This window comes from Miscanthus floridulus, chromosome 9, assembly GCF_019320115.1.
Source record: "Miscanthus floridulus cultivar M001 chromosome 9, ASM1932011v1, whole genome shotgun sequence".
In the NCBI taxonomy this organism is placed as follows: domain Eukaryota; kingdom Viridiplantae; phylum Streptophyta; class Magnoliopsida; order Poales; family Poaceae; genus Miscanthus; species Miscanthus floridulus.
Genome location: NC_089588.1, coordinates 27,140,158 through 27,159,729, shown reverse-complemented (window position 1 = coordinate 27,159,729; position 19,572 = coordinate 27,140,158). Strand labels below are relative to the sequence as shown.

At 44.1% G+C, this 19,572-nt stretch overlaps 1 protein-coding gene and 1 pseudogene across 1 annotated transcript; one reads left to right on the top strand and one right to left on the bottom strand.

Annotated features, from left to right (window-relative positions):
- Nucleotides 1–816: 816 nt before the first annotated feature.
- LOC136481611 (receptor kinase-like protein Xa21) lies at nucleotides 817–5,173 on the bottom strand (annotated as a pseudogene).
- Nucleotides 5,174–6,725: 1,552 nt separating this feature from the next.
- LOC136479538 (uncharacterized) lies at nucleotides 6,726–19,216 on the top strand. The gene is made up of 7 exons (XM_066477376.1): nucleotides 6,726–6,811; nucleotides 15,258–16,522; nucleotides 16,738–16,980; nucleotides 17,352–17,403; nucleotides 17,913–18,025; nucleotides 18,158–18,254; nucleotides 18,811–19,216. The coding sequence occupies exons 1-7, from the start codon at nucleotides 6,726–6,728 to the stop codon at nucleotides 19,214–19,216; spliced, it is 2,262 nt and encodes a 753-aa protein (XP_066333473.1).
- Nucleotides 19,217–19,572: the final 356 nt, after the last annotated feature.

The following is a 19,572-nucleotide window of genomic DNA, read 5'->3' as shown; positions in this document are numbered from 1 at the left end:
GCAACGACTCGGCAGTCGATCTCGCCGGTGGCGGGTTTTCCGGCGACGAGGGCCGCACCTGCAGCCTCATCTGGGCGAGGCGCTTCACTTGTTCTGGTTCTCGACGAGTCGGAAGGCACAGACGTCGGAAGGCGGCATGGGCGGCGACGGCCCAGCTCGTACTCGTCGGCGCGCGAGGGGAAACAGCGGGCCGGTGTCCGATTCAGCCACTTGAGTGTCCTGTGAGCTTCAGGGGGCAATCTAGGACCCTGTGCTCTCGTCGAATCGTCCTGAGAAGGTGTGAGTGGGGCTGACCTCGGTGAGGGTGCCAGTGGCGGCTCGGTGAGCATGGCGGCGCAGCACGCGGCAAAAGCAGGGGTTGCAGCCTTGCAGGTTCTGGTTCGATCTTTCCTTGGTTCGAGGGTGCAAAGGTGAGATTGAGGGAGGCTCGTGTTTGGGTAATTGAAAGATGGTGGCGCGAAACGGGCGAATTTGGCCGAAGAATCCTGGGCGGCCATGGCGGAGCAGTCCGCGGTTTGCCAGAGGAGAAGGACCTCCGGTCAGGTGGAAATTTCTCAGCTTGATCTAGGAGGTGAAGGTTCAAGGTCTCAACGTGAGTTATCTGGAGTTCGGAATTGGAGAGCAGTGGCGTGGTGACGGAGAATTTGGCCAGCAGCTGCTCCAGATTGTGCTGCGCTGGAGCGAATAAGCTGGTGCCAAGCAGCTGCGTGTTAGTCGAGCTGCTGCTGATACTCTGTTCAGTGTTGCAAGTTTGCAACCAGTGCTGAACCAACTCTGGAGTTCAAAGATTTTCTCGCAAATTTATGGGTAAGTGATTTGACTTCCTGAACAAAGATTGTTCCTGATACAATGTTATACTATATTGATTTAAGGACCAATGCGAACTTTCAATGTTGTGAAAGATATAAGTTCCTAACTTTTGGTACATGAGAATTGAGAAATGAAAATTCATTTAGCGAGTTATTCGTTCAGAACCTATGCTGCTGAGCTGGTCCTTCGGTTTCGGCTAAGATATGTATCCATGATTCCATGCAGCTTGGCAGCCACCTCCTGCATGCTGGATGCGCTCGTTGGGGGACGTCTTGGTGCAGCAGAGTCCAATGTTGATTACACACTGCAGGATCTGAGCTTCACTGTCCTTGATGGCCATTGGCGTCTCCATGCTGAGGTCCAGTTCTTGCAGCAGCTGTGGGTCAACAATCTGCAACACGTTGTCAGGGAAGTTGATCTCTGCGAACTTTACAATGCTCATCCCATCCTTGAACATGTCATCCGTTGGCCTCCTCCGGATGCATATCTCTAGGAGAACGACTCCGAAGCTGTAGACATCCGAGGAAGTTGAAACCTGATCACCCCCTGCACATTCTGTAGAAAGGACTAAGCTAGCCAAACTATTTAGTTAGGAAACACAATGTGAAAAAAAAGGATTGATACCTGGAGCAACATATCCAATGGTTCCCTTGATTGCCATTGAGGAAGTGGAATTTGAGGCCACAAAAGAAGATGCTGAGGAACCAAATTTCAACTTAGCTAGCCCAAAGTCTCCAACATGGGCTACCATATCATCATCCAAGAGAATGTTACTAGGTTTGAGATCACAATGTACAATGGTTCCGTGGTGGCTGTGGTGTAGATATGCGAGAGCATCCGATACATCCACAAGGATGCTTAACCTCTGATCTAGTGAAATATAGTTCAAGCATGAAGAGTCTTCACCATCTCGAGGCGAGTACAATAAATTATTCAAGTCGCCTCGTGGCATGAACTTGTATACTAAGGCTTTGAAATCATTTCCAGTTGAGTCTATAGTTGAGCATGCAGTTAGGATAGGAACTAGACTGCGGTGCCGCATATTTCTCAAAGCATTACATTCTGCGGTGAAACTCTTTTGTGCTCCTCTTGTATCCAGACTGAAGACCTTGATGGCAACCACATTTCCATCTTGAAACAGTCTACCTTGATAAACAGAACCATACCTTCCCCGTCCAACTAGATTGGACGCTGCAAATCCATCTGTTGCTCTGAAAAGATCTCTGTAAGAAATTTTTGCCATTTCTCTTCCAAACGAGGGTAAAGAAATAGATCTGGCTGTCTGTTTTCGCCTTTGGAACAGCAGCAAGATAGAAATGATGACCACAGCAAGTAACACCGCTATGGCTACTGGGATCACTACTTTTAGTGTAACTGATAGCTCATGCTTATCTGAACCCAAAGGCACGGCAGGGCATGCCGGCAGGTGCAACTCTGGCAGCCTGCTACAGAGCTCCTGATTTCCATCAATCCGTGTAGCTGATGTATTCTTGAATATCCCTTTTGTTGGTACCTCACCCATAAGATTGTTGAATGACAGATCTAGTTTCTCAATAAGTTGTAGATTTCCAAGAGATGCTGGTATTGACCCAATTAAGCTGTTATGTGACAAGTTGAGAACCTTCAGGGTCCTTATGCTGCCTAATGAAACAGGAATGCTTCCAGTGAAAGCATTGTGGTCAAGCTCGATGTCTTCCAAACTCTCACAATTGCCCAAGGTGCTAGGGATTGGTCCAGACAGATTGTTTGACGAAAGCTGCAAATATGTGAGCTGTCTGGCATTGCCAATGGTTGGATGGAGTGCCCCGTGTAGGTTGTTTACATATAAGCTAATCTGCGTAATCGTTGGGATTTGGAACAGTTCCTTTGGTATGCTGCCGTGAAGATTGTTGTTAGAAATGTTGAGTACTTGAAGGATCGAAAGGTTTGCAAAGCTTCTGGGTATTTGGCTGACCAACCGATTCGACTCTAGATACAGTTCTGCTAATTGGGACAGATTTGAAAAGGATGATGGAATGGCCCCGCTAAAGTAATTGCTGCCTAGTAATACCTTCTGCAGATTTTGTAGAGACCCAAGCCATTCAGGAAGCGCACCTGAAAACTGGTTCACATCCAGTGATACGATGAACAAGTTGCCAAGGTTTGCTATGCCAGGAGGAAACTCTCCTGACAATTGATTCTCTGACATGTATAGATACTGGAGCTGACTGGTAAGGTTGCCTAATGAAGCTGGTACATGCCCCCGCAGGCGATTCCTGGTCACAGAGAAATCGATCAGCTCGGTGCAGTTAGCCAAGCTGTTAAGAAACTCCCAGTCTTGTTTGCTCTCAGCCTGCAGCTGATTGTATTCAAGGTTCAGCATTTCCAGCCTTTTCAGTCTGCCAATTGTGCTCGGCACCACCCCACTGAAACTGTTCCTGGACATCTCGATGTAGTACAGACCGGAAGCATTTGTCAAAGACGCCGGAATATGCCCATGAAAGAAGTTGACGGGCAGCTCAAGCAGCAGGAGGTTGCGCAGCGCACTACCGAGGTCAGCTGGCACCTCTCCACTCAGCAGATTCAGACCAAGGCTGAGGTCAGTGAGGGCAGAAAGATTCATGACGGCCAGTGGAAACCTGCCCGACAACTGATTGGCGCCCACGTAGAGCTGCTGCATACTGGACAGTCTGGCAAACTCATCTGGGATATTTCCCGCCAAGTTATTGAATGCGCAGCTGACCACAGTGAGCGCTGTGATGTTAGAGAGAGATGCAGGGATGGCTCCGCTGAGATTGTTAACTGAAACCTGCAGCTGGCGAAGGCCAGGCGGCAGTTCTGTTGGAAACGGCCCGACAAGACCGTTCCGGTGCAGCCACAGCACCCTGAGGCTGGAACAGTTTGTGAAACTCGGTATCCTCCCCTGCAGCGTGTTGTTGCTCAGGAACAGGTACTTGAGTCGCTGGAGGTGGCCAAGGGATGGAGGTATTTCCCCGGAGAAGCGGTTGGTTGCGAGGGAGAGGTTTCGTAAGAAGGTCAGGTTTCCGAGTGAAGGAGAGATTTGCCCGACAAGGCCTCGCCTCTCGAGGCGAATGGATGCGACGCGGCGCGGGATGGTTGCTGTGCACATGACGCCCTCCCAGCTGCAGAAGTGGGTGCTTTCGTTCCATGAGGCCAAGGCTTGTTGTGGATCGATAGTGGTGGACTTCTTCAAGTCAAGCAGTGACAGCCGGTCTGTTTCTGTCTCTGTTTCGTTTCCGGACGCAGAGGAGGTGGTGATGGTGCTGAAGGACATAACCAACAGCAGAAAATGTCCAACTGCAGTAGCCTTCATGCCCATAATACGGTCCTGAATTCCAATTCAAAAAAACAAAAAGCTCCTGAATTTGGTAAGACATGCATTTGTTACTGTACGAAGCAGGGCAGGACGTACATGCGTGCACATCAGCGACAGAGGAAATTTCTGATAGCTTGAGATACCTGACCTGATGAGTGACGAGTGAATTTTTTCAACAGGGTTGGTCCTCTCGCTGTCAGCACGGCAGCACTTGCTTTCTGATTTGTTTCTTCTGCCTCTTATCTATGAAAACAACATTAACAGCAGACGTGTTAAGAAATGGAAACATCTTGGTTCCATTTTTTTCTTTCTCTAAGAAATGGGAAAAGTTTTCCTTAGAACCCTCCATTCCAAGACGCAAGACGCAAAGCGGTTCTTTTAAGCAAGCTATGGATGGAATGGAAGCAAACCAAACCAAGCATTGAAGCCTCAGCGAGTGGCCTGAAGCTAGACGAATGAGAGAGATGAACAGGAAAGAGTTTGTGAAGAAGATGCGACTAACTCTTACAGTGAGCTGATCAGTAGAGCAGAGCAGTAGCGGAACCTATCGTCGCCGGTGAAGCATCAGTAGCGGATCGCTCAACTCCTGCTTGACTAGCACTAGCTAGCTTATTATTAGTGCTGCGTACTTGATGCGCACGTCAGCTGGAATGCATGCTCAGCATTTTCTGGGCAATTCTGAGCACGCGGCCGGTGCCGGTCAATGTCTTCGCCGAAGGAAGAGGATGTCGATTAGCAAAAAGTCTTCGCGGCGACCACATCTCCGTCGGGATGATGCATATCCTGGTGACCTATTGTTTATCTGCACTTCCCGATTTCCTACAACACTCCCTCAAATATTAGAGTAAGAGCACAGCCGACAGGCCAGTGTAAGACTTCCAGTCTTCTTTCAGCCTACTTATATAGCAATCAGCTCTTCACTGTTAATATATGGCTTATTTGTGTCTCTCACAAAGTTTTTTTGGTTTTATGTCTGAGACGGCTGAAAGCTTACAGTCCGTTTCTCTTCTCTCTCCTCTCATCTCTTCTTCACCTCAACATTTAGCCGGCTTAGAGCCTACTATTATACTCGCTCTAAAAAGAGATCTAACTTTAACTAAATAAATATATAAAAAAATTATGAATATTTAAGATTTATAATAAGTATCACCAGATTAATCATAAAATCTACTTCTTCAATTTATCTAACTAAAGATATAAAAATGCAGCAATATCTTTTATAGATACAATAAAATTTAAGATTGTTTGATTTTTTTTTTCAAAAAACGACACTTTCATTATTCCAATTATATGACGTTTTGACTATTCTAGATATATTACTCTGACTACGTATTTAGGCATAGTGTATATCTAATTATATACAAAGCTATGTACGTAGAAAAATCAAAACTTTTTATAATTTTATTTTATAATGGAGGAAGTATTTTTTTAGACGGAGGAAGTATGTGTTTATATATATATAATAATGACAGTGACATGGAAGCAGGCAGCCGTGGACGACGCGACTCTGCTACAGATTATTTTTTAGGCAAGCTTTAGTGCAGTGTCTAGTCTTAGAGCTGATCCTTATATAAAAAAAAAATCTTAGAGCTGACGTACGTAGATTATTGGCGAGGGCCACCCATATACGTAGTGTTCTACTCCGTGGTTTTAATTAGTCCGGCCGCCGTATATAAGAAAGGCACGTTCGAACAGACACTACAGTGTAACCTGACGAGAGGCTTAATAATAAAAAGAAAAACATATGCCGATACATGACAAAACGGTCGCTCGTCACAAAATGGGCACAAGGGCTAAGGTCGGCATTCACATGCATACTGAGGTAAATACAGTTTCACACAAATACACGCAATTTCATTGGCATGATGGACAAGAACAAGAAGAGAGCTAGGTCTCGCCGCTCCCAATTTCATTGACTATTGGATTAACAATTAGTCCGCTTGTTTTGATGTTTAGAGGCTAAAAATTAGTCAACTAGTTGTTAGTCCTATAAATCCAAACATGGCCTAACACTACTAGAAATATCCATGACGGGAAAAAATAATACGGCCCATAACCATGAGCCATTACGGCGCCAAAAGGCCTCGGTGTGGGCCGGGGGCGGGCCGAGCCACATCCCGAAACTATCCCAGTACAGGATCGCCGCTTGGGCCGGCCCAACAGGAGAATTATTTTGCTCCAGTTGTCCATCACCATTTCTATCTACCCGCTTGAAAAAATAATCAATTGTCCTTTTAGGGGGCATTATTTCCTACCTGAACATGCATACAATGATACAAAATTAAAAATTTGCACGGATGATCATTCAAATTATCAATTAAAAAATAGAAAGCGCACCATTAAATTATACTTACTTTGCGGCTGCTTGCACAGTTGCATTTGCGTTTGCGTATGGTATGCAGACTTGCTCCTTGAATCCTTGCGCTCACACGTCGCAGTAATGAATTGATAATCGTTGATCGGCTGCTGCCTGCTGCTCCTCTGCGCTGCCGGCCTGCCGCTCGGCCGATCGGCAGCAGGCTGCTCGGCTGCTCTCTGATGGGCGAACTGCGGAACTGGCGAAGGGCGATCAGGCGATCCGCGATCTGCGCATCTGGCGATGGCCGATGGGGAACTGGAGCGACGCGAGTGGCAACTGGCGGCGACACGCGACGCGAGGCGCGAGCGGCGAGTCTTCGACTCTTCGTACGTGACATTTCTCCTTCCGTTGTTGGGCTGGGCCGTCATCGCTGAGGGGGGGTCTAAATTTTTTTTGCGGCATAGGGGGGGGACATGGCCCCTGCTGCCCCCCCAGTTCCGTCTCTGTTGATCGCTATCTTGGAGGGTCTTCGGCGGGTCGAAGACCACGGGCAGAGGCTAGATCCTGCAAACTCCTGCGAATCACGTTTCTTATAATCTTGTTAATATTAGCCTCTTTTGTTAGAGCGGGAGACAGCCTTCGCGGCTTGTATATCTATGTCCCAACAATATGAATAAGGACGAAGACAACCTTTATATTAAATTTGTAGCCTTCGACGTGATCTACACCTTTGAAGTTGAAAAGTTATTGATTTGATACTATTTAGAGTCCAAAAATGTTGTTTTATGTTTACAGTTTTGAAATTTAAATTTTTAAATAACCTCGTATGTTTACATGGTCTTTACCAATCTACAACTTTGTTGCTAATAAGTTTGGATTTGTAGTCATTTAGAGTCCCAAATATATGTTTCAAGTTCACAAATTTCGAAATTCAAAATATATAGTTTCTAAAATATCTTGAATGTTTGCATAGTTAATAACAAAGTTGTAGTGGCCGACCTGATCTAACTTTTTTTAGTGATAAGTTTTTGAGTTGAAGTTGTTTATTGTCTCAAATATTTGTTTTAAATTCACATATCTTGATATTCAAATTTTTGAATTTTTCCAATAATGTCGGATGGAGACACATCATATACCAGAGTTTTAGTGTTTCACAAGATTTAAAATTTGTAGTTGGAACTTTTTCATTTGAGTTCATTTAGTAGGCAAAATATTCAGTACAAAATTACAAAATATTCTGTGGTATAGTGGTACACCTCTAAAAATAAAAAGATACCTTCCAACTGTCGAAACCATAAGAATTTGGTCTTTTAGCTGAAATCAAAAGGGTTTCTATTTTCTAAAGATAAAAACATGTTTGTTCTCCAAAATTTCATAACTAATTCATTTTAAATCCTAAAAATGTAAACACTACGGCGGTCAGTTTTAGTTAATCGAGGCAGGCAAAGGCGTCCGCCGCGGTTGAAAGGTCACCATTAATGGTGGTTTAACCGCGGCGGTTGCCTGTGCCCGCCATGGTTAATTGATTAACCGTGGCGGGCAAGTAAGGAAGACCGCCACGGTTAATAGAAATTAACCGAGGTAGTCGCCCTTACGCGCCCGCCTTGGTTAACCTTTTAACCGTGGCGGCTACATTAAGGCGACTGCCTCGGTTAAAGTTGTTAACCGCGGCGGCTATTATTACTTGCCCACCTCGGTTAACATTTTTTTTAAAATAAATAAAATACAGCAGTGAGCAGATATCTAAAACGAATTCAGTTTTCACAAATCAATCAGACACATATATAAGACATTCATACAGACACATATATAAGACATGACACATTCATACATTCATTTAGGTGTTCTCGTTCTTATCCATACATGAAACCGACGAAATCGTTAAAGTTTTTACACATACATGTCTTGATGAAACTAATTAAGATGTCCTCTAGCTACTTCAATTTGTCTAATCCAAACAAATCTGGATAAGTGTAACCAGGACACGTAGCATGGTGCTCCAGTTTCTGATCTTCTCGTACTCGGGAAACTGCCCTAACGGACTGTCCTCGTTGAAGAAGAGTCGTCTTTCATGCACGCATTGGTCTGTGACAAACTTACATATGTCTGCTACTGTTCTCTTGAAGCAGTGTTGGTTGACCTGTTCCCTGCACCACCAGTCCAGTCCTTTCTTGAGCTGCGGCCAGCTGTGGCTGTATTCCTTGCACGCCCTCAGGTACTCGCAGACGTAGTACCCACATAAAAGTGATCCTTCCGGCTGTTTGGCGCACTGCACGATACACAAGCATTAGAACATTATATATAGAGAGAGAATGCTAGGTGTAATAGCACAAACGACTTTTGATATATGTACCGGGAACTCACGCCCTGAGTTTCAGTTTATTCCCATGCTTCTTCTTAAACTTCTCAGATCTTCGATCATAGAAATCTGGATCTTTCAAGTACTCCTTATAAGCGTTGTATGAAAAGCACTAGTGTTAACAACAATTTCAATATGTATGATAACCGTAAATGAATAAGAAGTTCCGGCACTTACTATCTCAAGCAGCTTTCAAAGTGCTTGTACCCTGCTTTGTTTGAATTCTGCAATGCGTCAAATATGCAGGCCCTGCCATCCTAAGGATAGACCATAAAAGCAATCCTAGTGACCCGTGAGGCCCGAGCTGCACCATTCAAACAAAATACAGATCATGATGAGAAGTGGTGATCCTAGCCAGTAGCTACATATATATATATATATATATATATATATATATATATATATTTGTTCTAGACATGTTTTCGACTTACCCGAAGTGGTGGGCAGCCAAGATACACCCATTTCCCTTGTTAGGAGTTGGGTACGTGGTAGCAAGGAGATTTAAGAGCCCATTGAAGCTAGTGTCAGACCAGCCATGCCGAGCCTTCAACATCAACAACTGGAGGTTAAAACGCAGCGCCGTGCACTCCTTCGGACTATCCTTATAGAAAGGATCAACTGCCGCCTGCTTCATCTCTCTGAAATTCTCCAGCCACCTCGGGCAACCAAACAGAACGTCGTCTTCATCGAGGTGGTTAACTAAACCCTCAAAAAGATGCACATCCTCGAGTTGCATCACAGTAGCCTCCTCACCATCCCCCACCACCGCCGTTGTCGTTAGCCATGTCTTGGAATAAGTCCTCTATCATGATGTAATCACGACCACCATCATCGTTGCCGGCTGCTACCGCTGATGATGATGAGATGGGTTCTCGTATAGGATCTGCATTCACCGGTACCGCTATCATCGTCGACGAGTTCCCTCCAGATGCACCGCCACTCGCATCTACTTTTTCGCCGTGAAAAGTCCAAACCGTGTAATCCTTGACAAAACCAAACCTAACCAAGGGAGATTGCACCGTGCCGTCTTCATGGGCTCTCATGTTCTTGCAGTGAGAACACGGACATATGGTTGTCGTCCGATTCAGACTCTCACAGGTGAGTTTTCGCAGCGGCAACAAACTTCCTCACTTGATCCAGGTACCGCGGATCATCCACTCTCGACCACCGATACATCCATTCGGACCTGTTGACCATACCAGCGAACCTTATACACAAGCAGCAAATAAGTAGAATTAGAAAGACATAGTGCCGCAGAGAAGAATACATCTAGATCTAAAGAAATAGAATTTTTCCTCTCTCCTCCATGAAAATGCATCTAGATCTAGATCAAGAGCACCCAAAATGATGAAGAAGAGAGAGGAATGAGGATGGGAGAGCCTTTATCTAGAATAGATCTAGATCTAAACAAATAAAAGTTTTCTCTCTCCTCCATGAAAATGGATCTAGATATAAATCTAGAGCACCCAAAATGATGAAAAAGAGAGAGGAAGGAGGATGGGAGAGCCTTTATGCACCTCTTGCGGTGTCTTCCTCCCCCAAATCCAAGGGATAAACCACTGCCTCAAAGATTTAGTCAATTTTTATGGCAAAACCTCACCCCCTACAACAAGATGGAAGGAAGACCCATGGAGAAGAAGGGGGTTGGCGGCTGTGCATTTATGGAAGCGAGAATAGCGGAGGCGGGCACGTTGTAGTTGCCCGCCTCAGTTAATAGATATTAACGGAGACGTGCGGCTTAAAGCGTCCGCCTCCATTAATCTATTAACTGAGGCGGCTGCGTTACAAAAACCGCCTCAGGTTAATGGCGGTTAACCGAGGCAGCTAGCTTAAGGCGCCCGCCGCCATTAAATCTTAACCGAGGCGGACAGTTGGGAGGTCGGCCGGCCTGGGCCGGCCAGGGTACCGAGGCAGGCAAAAGGGGCGCACGCCTCGGTTAAGTTTCGGGGGGTGTCACGCATAATCAATCCTATAGTAGTGAAAAGTAGTACAAATTTTCTCTAACAATGATAACTATCTGTTGGTGATCTGTTTAGCAATATTTGGAACCATACTACAGATAGGAGAAAACTTTATATGTCAAACACATATGGGACTAGCAACTTTTTTTAATATTTTATACAAACAAATAGGTATATAAAAAAGTATCATAGCTAGGGAAGTATATATGTAGATAATGTTCTTTCCAACTTCCACATATAACCTTTCGTAGTCCTCTTCATGATTTTGTTGATTGTTCAATCAATTTGGTCTAGAGAAACAAAATGATTACAGCTTTGGATGGTTCAGGTTGGACTAAGCATTCATGGCTGATAGCAGACGGGGCCGAAGTCACCGAACCTAGATGGAGAGAGAAGTCTTTTACTTGGTTGATAGACTCAAAAATGACCAACGAAGGTGTGTGATCACACTCTCACTGCTTTTTTTTTGTAAACTCTGCCTGATGAAGCAATGATATAGGGCAACGTATCAGGTGCAAACCAACCAACCTGTGCAAACTTGGAAACTACCAATCAGGACCACTAGACGTTGATCCAATGGATGTGGTGAGAGGTGGGATTTTTTTACGCTTAAGCCCCCCACCCGCCGGCCTTTTTTTGCGCTTAAGCCCCCTCACCCTATTCATTGGATCAACATCAAGTAGTCATGATTGGTAGTTTCCAAGTTTGCACAGGTTGGTTGGTTTGCACCTGATATGTTGCCATGATATAGAGGTTGTTTGGATTATGGCCTATAGGCAATGCCTGGCTAGGCAAGTGATCCAAACCTAGGCATTCCAAATCAGTTGCCCAGGGGTAGATTCTGCCTAGCTGAGGCAGCCTGACATGGCCGCCAACCAAATAGCCCCATAATGCTTGCAAGGATTGCTCCTCAAAACATGGCCACACAAAGTTAGAGTAGACACCTCAAATACCTAGAAACAAAACATGCATGAAGACATTAAGTACCTATGTGCCACTACTAGTCCATAATGAAGATATTCATTAACAAAACATTAAGAATTCTTGAAAAAAAATAATTGTCAACAATTAATATTCAACCCAATTCATTAAATAAATTATTGTAACCCTGTCTAACTCCCGGCCGATGCATATACCTAGATCCAACTTAATCCACATACAAAAACTTGTAGATAAAAATCAAGACACAGGGGCAAAATAAGTTAAGAATCTTGTTCCCCTACTCAAGTTACTCTAGGAACTCCAAAGATTCATCTAATTTCCTTTATAATTGTGACAACCATGCAAGAAGAGAGAGAAAGCAAGAAGCCTAATTAATCAAGTAATATAGCACTAAACTTCAAAAGGATGTTTGTTTAGAATGACATTAACATAGCTTCTAGAGTCACCTCCTTGGAAATCAAGAGCGAAACCTCCCCCTTAGACGTAAATTTTAGGGTTACTCTTGGAGCTCCCCCTTCTTCCTCCTCAGGCTACAGTTCTGTCTTGAGAAGGAAGAAGGAGGGTCTTTATATTATGGGACCCATTTACGGAGCTGGCTAGTATTCCTAGCCACCTCCAAAAATAACCTCCATTTTACAAGAGGCTCTTGTTTCCGGTAGCCTCTGAAAATGGCTATTCAGAAGATGTCACGATTTCCAACCAACTCTAAAAATGGAGGCCATATTTACAAGAGGTTGGCAGTCCTACTAGTTGCCTCCAGAGACCAGTAGCCTCCATTTCTTGATGAAGTGGTTCACGCCCAGTAGCGTCAAGACACTCTATGTGTTCTTCAATTTGGTGAATTTGTTCCCCCAAACCTTAGAGGATTAGATCTTGGTGGTTACGCTCTTGTTTAATGTTGTGGTTGCTGGAGTTCACTCGACGACATTGACGGCAAGTCATAACATGAAGCTCTGATTACTAAATGATAAGAACTGACTGACGGAAGGGTATGTGGTGGTGGATTGTATAAAAACTAGAATCACTTGAAAATCACTCAACAAGATCAACTACCAATGGAGATTACTCTATGGGTTTCTCAAAGAAGAGACATTCTCAATTCCATAATGCATCAATATCAAGTACCCTAAAATGATGGATTACATGGATCCTTTGTACTAGAAATTATCCCTCCTAGTTGGGTTCCATTATCTAATAAAGAAAGTAACATGCCTCCTAGTTGGGTGTGAACATAAATATAAATGCAAGTAGATGGAGGGACATCTTAGTGGAGTATTTGAGGACTCTGGTGCAGCCAACAACATCCTATGCAGCTTCCACTAAAATAGTCACAATTCCTAGCTCGGAAATTTAGTACGCACCATTTGTTGTGTTGGAAACTAGAATTACATATCTTCCCAATAATATAGTATATGATTGTTGAAACCATCGACAATACTAGTCAGCATGCCACAAAATATGGCCAGCAATAATTTTTGAGAAAATTACCTATATGGCCCCGTGAAACTCGCACAATTCTAACATGGCCTTGAAAACTTCAAAGTTCCTTCGATGGCCCTGTATTCGAATTTAGTCACACTACCATCACTTCTGTTAGAGGTCATCGTAAAAAATGTGGGCCTGAAAGTGACCAAAATACCCCTGTCACTACAATCATTGACTCTCTCCCGAGCCTTTCTGCATCCATCTGCTGGAACACTAGATCACGACCACCAGGGGAGAGGGAGAGGGGAGAGGGGAGAGGGGCGTGGCGCGGCTAGAGCGGTGGGGTACGCTGGCTGTGTGGCTGGCTACAGGGAGTGCGGCTAGCTCTAGGGCAGGGCGCTACCAGGGGCGCCAGGCTAGGGGTGCCACCTCCAGTGGTGGGTTTGGCTGATGATCTCCACCCCCTGCTTGCCTCGAAGAGGAACCTCTAGTACCAACCATCCTGTCCAAGACACATCTCCAATTAGATATGTGTTAGACAAAATGAGGCAAACCAGGGTTAGAATAATGCATTCGCACTAGGAACAAATTTCAACATGATTAAATTGGATCATCATATTCCACACATAATGCATCATGACAAGGGTAGACAAAGGCCATAATTAAACACCAGCTTAACACTACCATCCCAGTCTCAACTTAACAACGCACAACAAAGATACATGATATGAGTGCATTTGCATATGCTTGTACGCGCACTAGGGACAAGCGATCGAAGCACAAACAGTTTTAGTTTGCAAAATATGCACTCTACTCAAGCCTACTAACAGTACAACACACCAACATTACATAAAAGTTTTGAAACTAAAGCAAGTCGAACTCGCAGTTACATATTATCATAGTGTTTACACTCCACTCTTGGAATCGGAAGTGACTTGAAATGTCGGGTCCAAGGGCTCATAGGGTGGCCTCCGAAAATAGACTAGAAAGTGATTCATCGGAAAGCAGATACGTCATCGGCTAACCGTCATATCCTGGAGCTTTGGGGTGAGTGAGAGATACCGATTGGATACCAAGCAAGTCTTCCAGTGTCCAGGTAGTAGGAGCAAAGCGTCTGACTTGAAGTCCGGCAATGCAGGGTAGCCAAGCAGCGCATCAGCCCCGTGTTTAATTGTGGATCAATTATAATGCTTAAATAATGCATATTAGCATAACAAAATTATGTGCAAACTTTAACAATATTAATATAATGTGGACGAATTTTAATGTCAAAATAAAACTTACAAAAAGGCAATGTCATAGAGGTAACGAGTATATTTTGTAACATCTCATGAAATAGTCATATAAGGAATCAGTTCATTTTCATAACAGAGGTATTCTGGTCTTTTCACATGGCACTTAACGGTGTCCAAAAGTGACGGTAGTGTCATGTAGGGAACTGAAATTCGAATACAGGGCCATAGAAGGAATTTTGAAGTTTTTTGGGCCACGGAAGAATTATGTGAGTTTCACACGGCCATACAAGTAATTTTCTCATAATTTTTGCATGCTTCCCAAGGCCTTATTAGAGTGCATATGAGATATAGAGGTCTTGTCCTCAAGGACCGAGCTAGGACTAGGTTAGTTTGCTTTAATAGGGGGTCTCAGGCAGTGCACCCATGTTCTAGCATTGGCTGGTGCGGGTGTCTCTCATCATTTTTCTTAAATGATGGGCCAGACCTATGGCACCATAAAAGAAGATTTTGTTCCCATCTTCCCTTTTTAGAGCACGTGGTAGACACATGTCTCTTTCGGTTCCACAATGAGCTCTCAGCCAAGCTCACAGATCAATACAATTCAAGTCAAGTGCTCTCAACCAAAATCAATGGCATGTCGATTGCAAGTATTAACAGTTCCAGAAAAACATTTTTCAAGTACATCCCATAGTGGAAGCAACTTACTAATATTTTGTGTGCTGTTGGTAAACATAGCAAGATTAATTTCTCTGTCAGAAAAATAAATTGAAGTACTAGAAATTTAGTTATGTTAATTTGATCACCAGACATAAACTTTCACCAAAATTTCGCATTTCTATTTACAACCAGACGATCTTGAGCACTGACCAGGCCTATACGTTTGTGCCCCCTTTTTTTTCCTTTTCTGAAGGTGGGGTGAAGTCATATTCTCTGAGAGGCTTGGGTATTATACTCGATGGGCTGAAGTGCCAGCATTGGAAGAGATGGTGGAGGAGTGGAGCAAGGAGCACCCGCTGCTATGGAACGTCGGAATTGGACCTGGAGCTTCATTCGTGCGGACCTTCACTAGGCTCTTGTTCAATCGCACAAAGGACCTATATGGGCCCTATGACCTAATTGCACATGTGAGGCTCCCAACTGCCGAAGCACCAAGCAGCAGGATAGTCCAGCAGCACTGGTTAGCATTTGAGTTCTTCATGGAAATGGCAAGAACCCTCAAGATACAGCAACGACCTGACCACATCAAGGAGCTTCAGGAGCTCAAGCAACTTGCTGCAGAAGAAAGCTACTTCGGCTATGGCACAATCTCCAACAACCTGATGCTCCAGGCTTTAGGGACAGAGTACATTTACTACTTTGGATCAGATTCGTCCCTACGGTCGGACCCGAGCTATGACCATCAACCTTATAGTTCTCCAATACTAGAGTTGATCAAAAAAGCAATGCAAGGGAAGAGGCAATTGCTGCTCGTAGAGACCCTGCATGTTCCCGTCTCATTAGACGTGTTGGTTCTCACAACGGGCAGACAACGGCCGTCACCGTTTCATAGCCGGAGGTGGCTCATCTCAACCACTTCCAAGGATGTCTACGAGAAAAGCAGAGGCGCCAGAGGTCTTGATGATCTCCGTGGCCTTCATTTACCTCCAGAGTACTACTATGCCCCGCCGTATGACGATCTCCGTCTGCGAGATTGGGTCATGTTGATAAAAGAGGCCTTATGGGATGCAGCTGGCTCCATCCATAGCACACTCCACAAGCAAGGAGACAAGGACTTCTGGCTCCATGTAGCTCAGCACTGCTTATACTATGCTATCCTCTACCATCCGCTGCAAGGAGCTGCAAGCTATACCTCCTTTGATACATCTGATGAGCTGGTCCGCTGTTGGGTGGCTGAAGACCTTATTTCCTCAACAGCAAGGCCCACTAAGATACCAGAATCCACCACCCAGAAACAGTGTAACTACTTCAGGTCTGCATATGAAGCTGGAATGGTGGTCTATCGAGCATTGCAAGAATATTCATTACTATCAAACTATTCTTCTGAATCAACCTCCCTGCAACCTGTCATTGGCTTGTCAAAGTTAGCCGAGGGTGTACCCCAACTAAAAAAACATGAACTAATTCATCTTGAGAAGAGCAGCCAACTAAGATGGGTCTCATTTATGAATGACGATGGTAGGCATGTAAGCTGGAATTGGGAGCCGAGGGAAACAGGGGAGATACAACGATGACAAGCCTTATTTTGCGAGGTTGCTCAAATCTGTCAGAATTTCCTTTGGATAAATTGCTCACCCCACACCTCCGTGTCCTTGATTTGTCCTACACTCCTATAAATTCACTTCCTCCTTCCTTTTCCTGCCTACTGAATCTCTACTTGCTTTCGCTCAGAGGCTGCTCTCAGCTAGACAACTTGTCTACACCACCACGTACTTCTGACAAAGAAACATCACCACTTGCTCATCTGGAATACCTTGTAGTCCTTGATATGAATGGGGTTCCCTTGCTTGAGCTATCGAGACAAGATGGCAGCAATAAGAGCAATCTGCACTACCTTGATCTATCTGGCTCAAAGTTCACCACCCTACCTACTGAATTCTTCTGTGAAATGGCAAGCCTTGAGGAGCTCATTCTCGGTAATTGCACAAATCTCAAAGAGTTGCCTCCTTCCATGGCTGAACTGTCAAATCTGTTGGTTCTTCATGTTGAGGGGACTCAAATTACCTCATTTCCAGAGGACATGTTCCAAGCAATGCAACATGAACGAGACTATTCAACACTTGTTCATTGACTGTCCTTTGGCCAAAACAATCTGGAGAGTAATTTCTTTGCTACTAACCTATCCCCACCTAAGTCTATCTCACACATGTTCGGTACTTGGTTAATGAATCAAAACAAGGACCTGAAAGGGCTGATATGGGTTGGGGTAGCAGCCGTCTGTTGGGCTATTTGGAGATGCCGGAATGATGTTATTTTTAACAAACTCAAAACTAATTCGCTTATGCAGATGATTTTCAGAGGCGCATTCTGGCTTCGCTCCTGGGCGCAACTGCAGCGGGGTGAACATGCTAAAGACATCCTCTCAGGAATCAGCAAGAAATTAGAAATGATTGCTTTAGAAATTTCGAATAAAGGATGGAAACACTTATACTATTTGCTTTAGCATGTTTTGTTTGTTTTTTGGACTTTCCTGGAGATTTTTTACTCCAGCACTTTGTAACAATTGGCTGTGTACATCTTCGGATGTAGAGGCCGGATTTTATATCCTTTATCTAAAAAAAATGTTCCAAGCAATGCAAAAACTGCATACACTCAAGTTAACCAACAACGTTCTGTTGATGTCACTCCCAAGGTCACTGTTTGAAGCCAAAGGCCTCAAAGGGCTACATCTTTCTAACTGTATCAGCTTAAGGCTTGAGTTTATCTGGGAACTAGTACCATGCCTTGAAGATCTTTACATAGAAACATGGAAGTCCGTTGAAGGTATCAAAATTCATGGGCATCCAAATCTGAGAATGTTCTCACTGTCTGGAAAGTGGATTAGGTGCCTATCCTTGTGTGGGTGCAGCAAACTCAAAATTGTCAACTTCAGTGATGATCTTACAGACTTGAAGGATATTGATCTTTCTGGAACAGCTCTTGAGGAGGTTCCTCACAACCTCCCCAACTTACCACAGCTCAGTACATTACTTCTTTTGAACGTCCCTTGCTTCAAGAGATTTCCATGGCATCAGTTGGTCCGGTTTCCCAAGGTTTTCCATTTGGATAATTGGGCAGATTATGATAATCAATGCCAACAATTTTTTTCTGCAGATGGAAATCAGCAAAGGAAGAAAACTAGCAATGCTGCTCAAATCACTGTAAATGACTCTAGAATGTTTCATAGCTTCAGCTCAGATGCTGCTAACAAGTTAGTCATGGAAGGACAATTTCTTCAGTCATTCAATGTGCAAGTTAAACAATGCAGTGTGAGAGATGTCCAGTACTCTGAGGTTGAACTATGTACCTAGTATCCGGAGGCACTCAACTTATCAGCATCTCCAGTACTATTCTGAGGTAGCTAACATTATCCCAATGATGAAACTTCAGCCAAGGCAACGTCATGTCGAGATATCAACAAAGGACCAGTACCCAAATGGCTTAAGGCATCTTCTCTCTGTCACAAACTCCATAATCATTACAGATGACAATTTCGTGAGATGCCTTACTGACCTCAATTATAGTCTCATGTCACTGGAAGAATGCCAGCTCCATCGCTGCAATCAAATGGCAGCAGTATTTATAATGCGTTCACGTGGCTCACAGGCTTTACCATACTTGCATATACTACAAATCACCTGTCTTAAGAAGTTACTAAGCTTGATCGAGCCTAGTGACCTTTCACATTCTAGATTGCTCACTTTGAAGCTACTAAAACACATCCACATTGAGGACTGTCCCCGGCTGGAGAAACTTTTCCCATGTAGCTTATCATTACCTGCCCTGGAGACACTGGTGATCCTCTTCTGCTACAACATCAAGACAATTTTCTACAAACAACCTAATTATGAGGTAGCACTTTCTCCACTCCCAAGCATAAAAAATATCAACCTCCAGGAACTGCCACAGCTGCATCACATCCTCGACGATGTCAAATTTCAGTTTGAAACGCCAAAGTGGGAGAAGCTCTTTGTCCAGGGCTGCCGATCCTTTCAACATCTCCCACTCCTGAAGAAGGAATATCTAGAGTCAAAGGTGGAAGTCAGTGGAGAGCGTGAGTGGTGGGATAGGCTGCAGTTGAAGCTGCCAGAGCAGAGTGATTACTACTTGCATGTCCCGCCACCAGAGTTTGTATCAAGAAAGAAACATATCATCCAAAGCTACCTTAAGTGAGTATCTTTTCGTATCCACACAAGTGCCTTCTCCATTCCTTTCATCTCTGTGAGTAAGTGAGTTGTATCCTGCTTTGTGTTTCAGTGTGTTCTGTTTCTTGTAACAATGTTTGGCATGGACATGCCATACTTGTGCTGTTTTGCTGGGTCTGTTTTTGGGTCTCGTACGTGTGATAATAATTGGTAATTTCAGATTGCCACATAAAACCAAGTTATATGTGTATGGATTGGTGTGCTGGGAGCGAACTCGAACTCTTTGTAATTTACAGTGGTTAATGTGCTCCGTTATGATATTTTATTTGTGTTGTGAGCTACTTAATTTCTCCTGAGGTGTCTACTATTATTTTCTTGACTGCA

Excerpts from the sequence above, each read along its gene's own strand:
- LOC136479538 (XM_066477376.1), top strand. The coding sequence starts at position 6,726 with ATGGCCGATGGGGAACTGGAGCGACGCGAGTGGCAACTGGCGGCGACA. Across the intron at positions 16,981-17,351 it reads CCTTGAGGAGCTCATTCTCG|ATGATTTTCAGAGGCGCATT; the intron begins GTAATTGCACAA and ends TCGCTTATGCAG. Across the intron at positions 18,255-18,810 it reads AGCTCAGATGCTGCTAACAA|CTTATCATTACCTGCCCTGG; the intron begins GTTAGTCATGGA and ends TTTCCCATGTAG.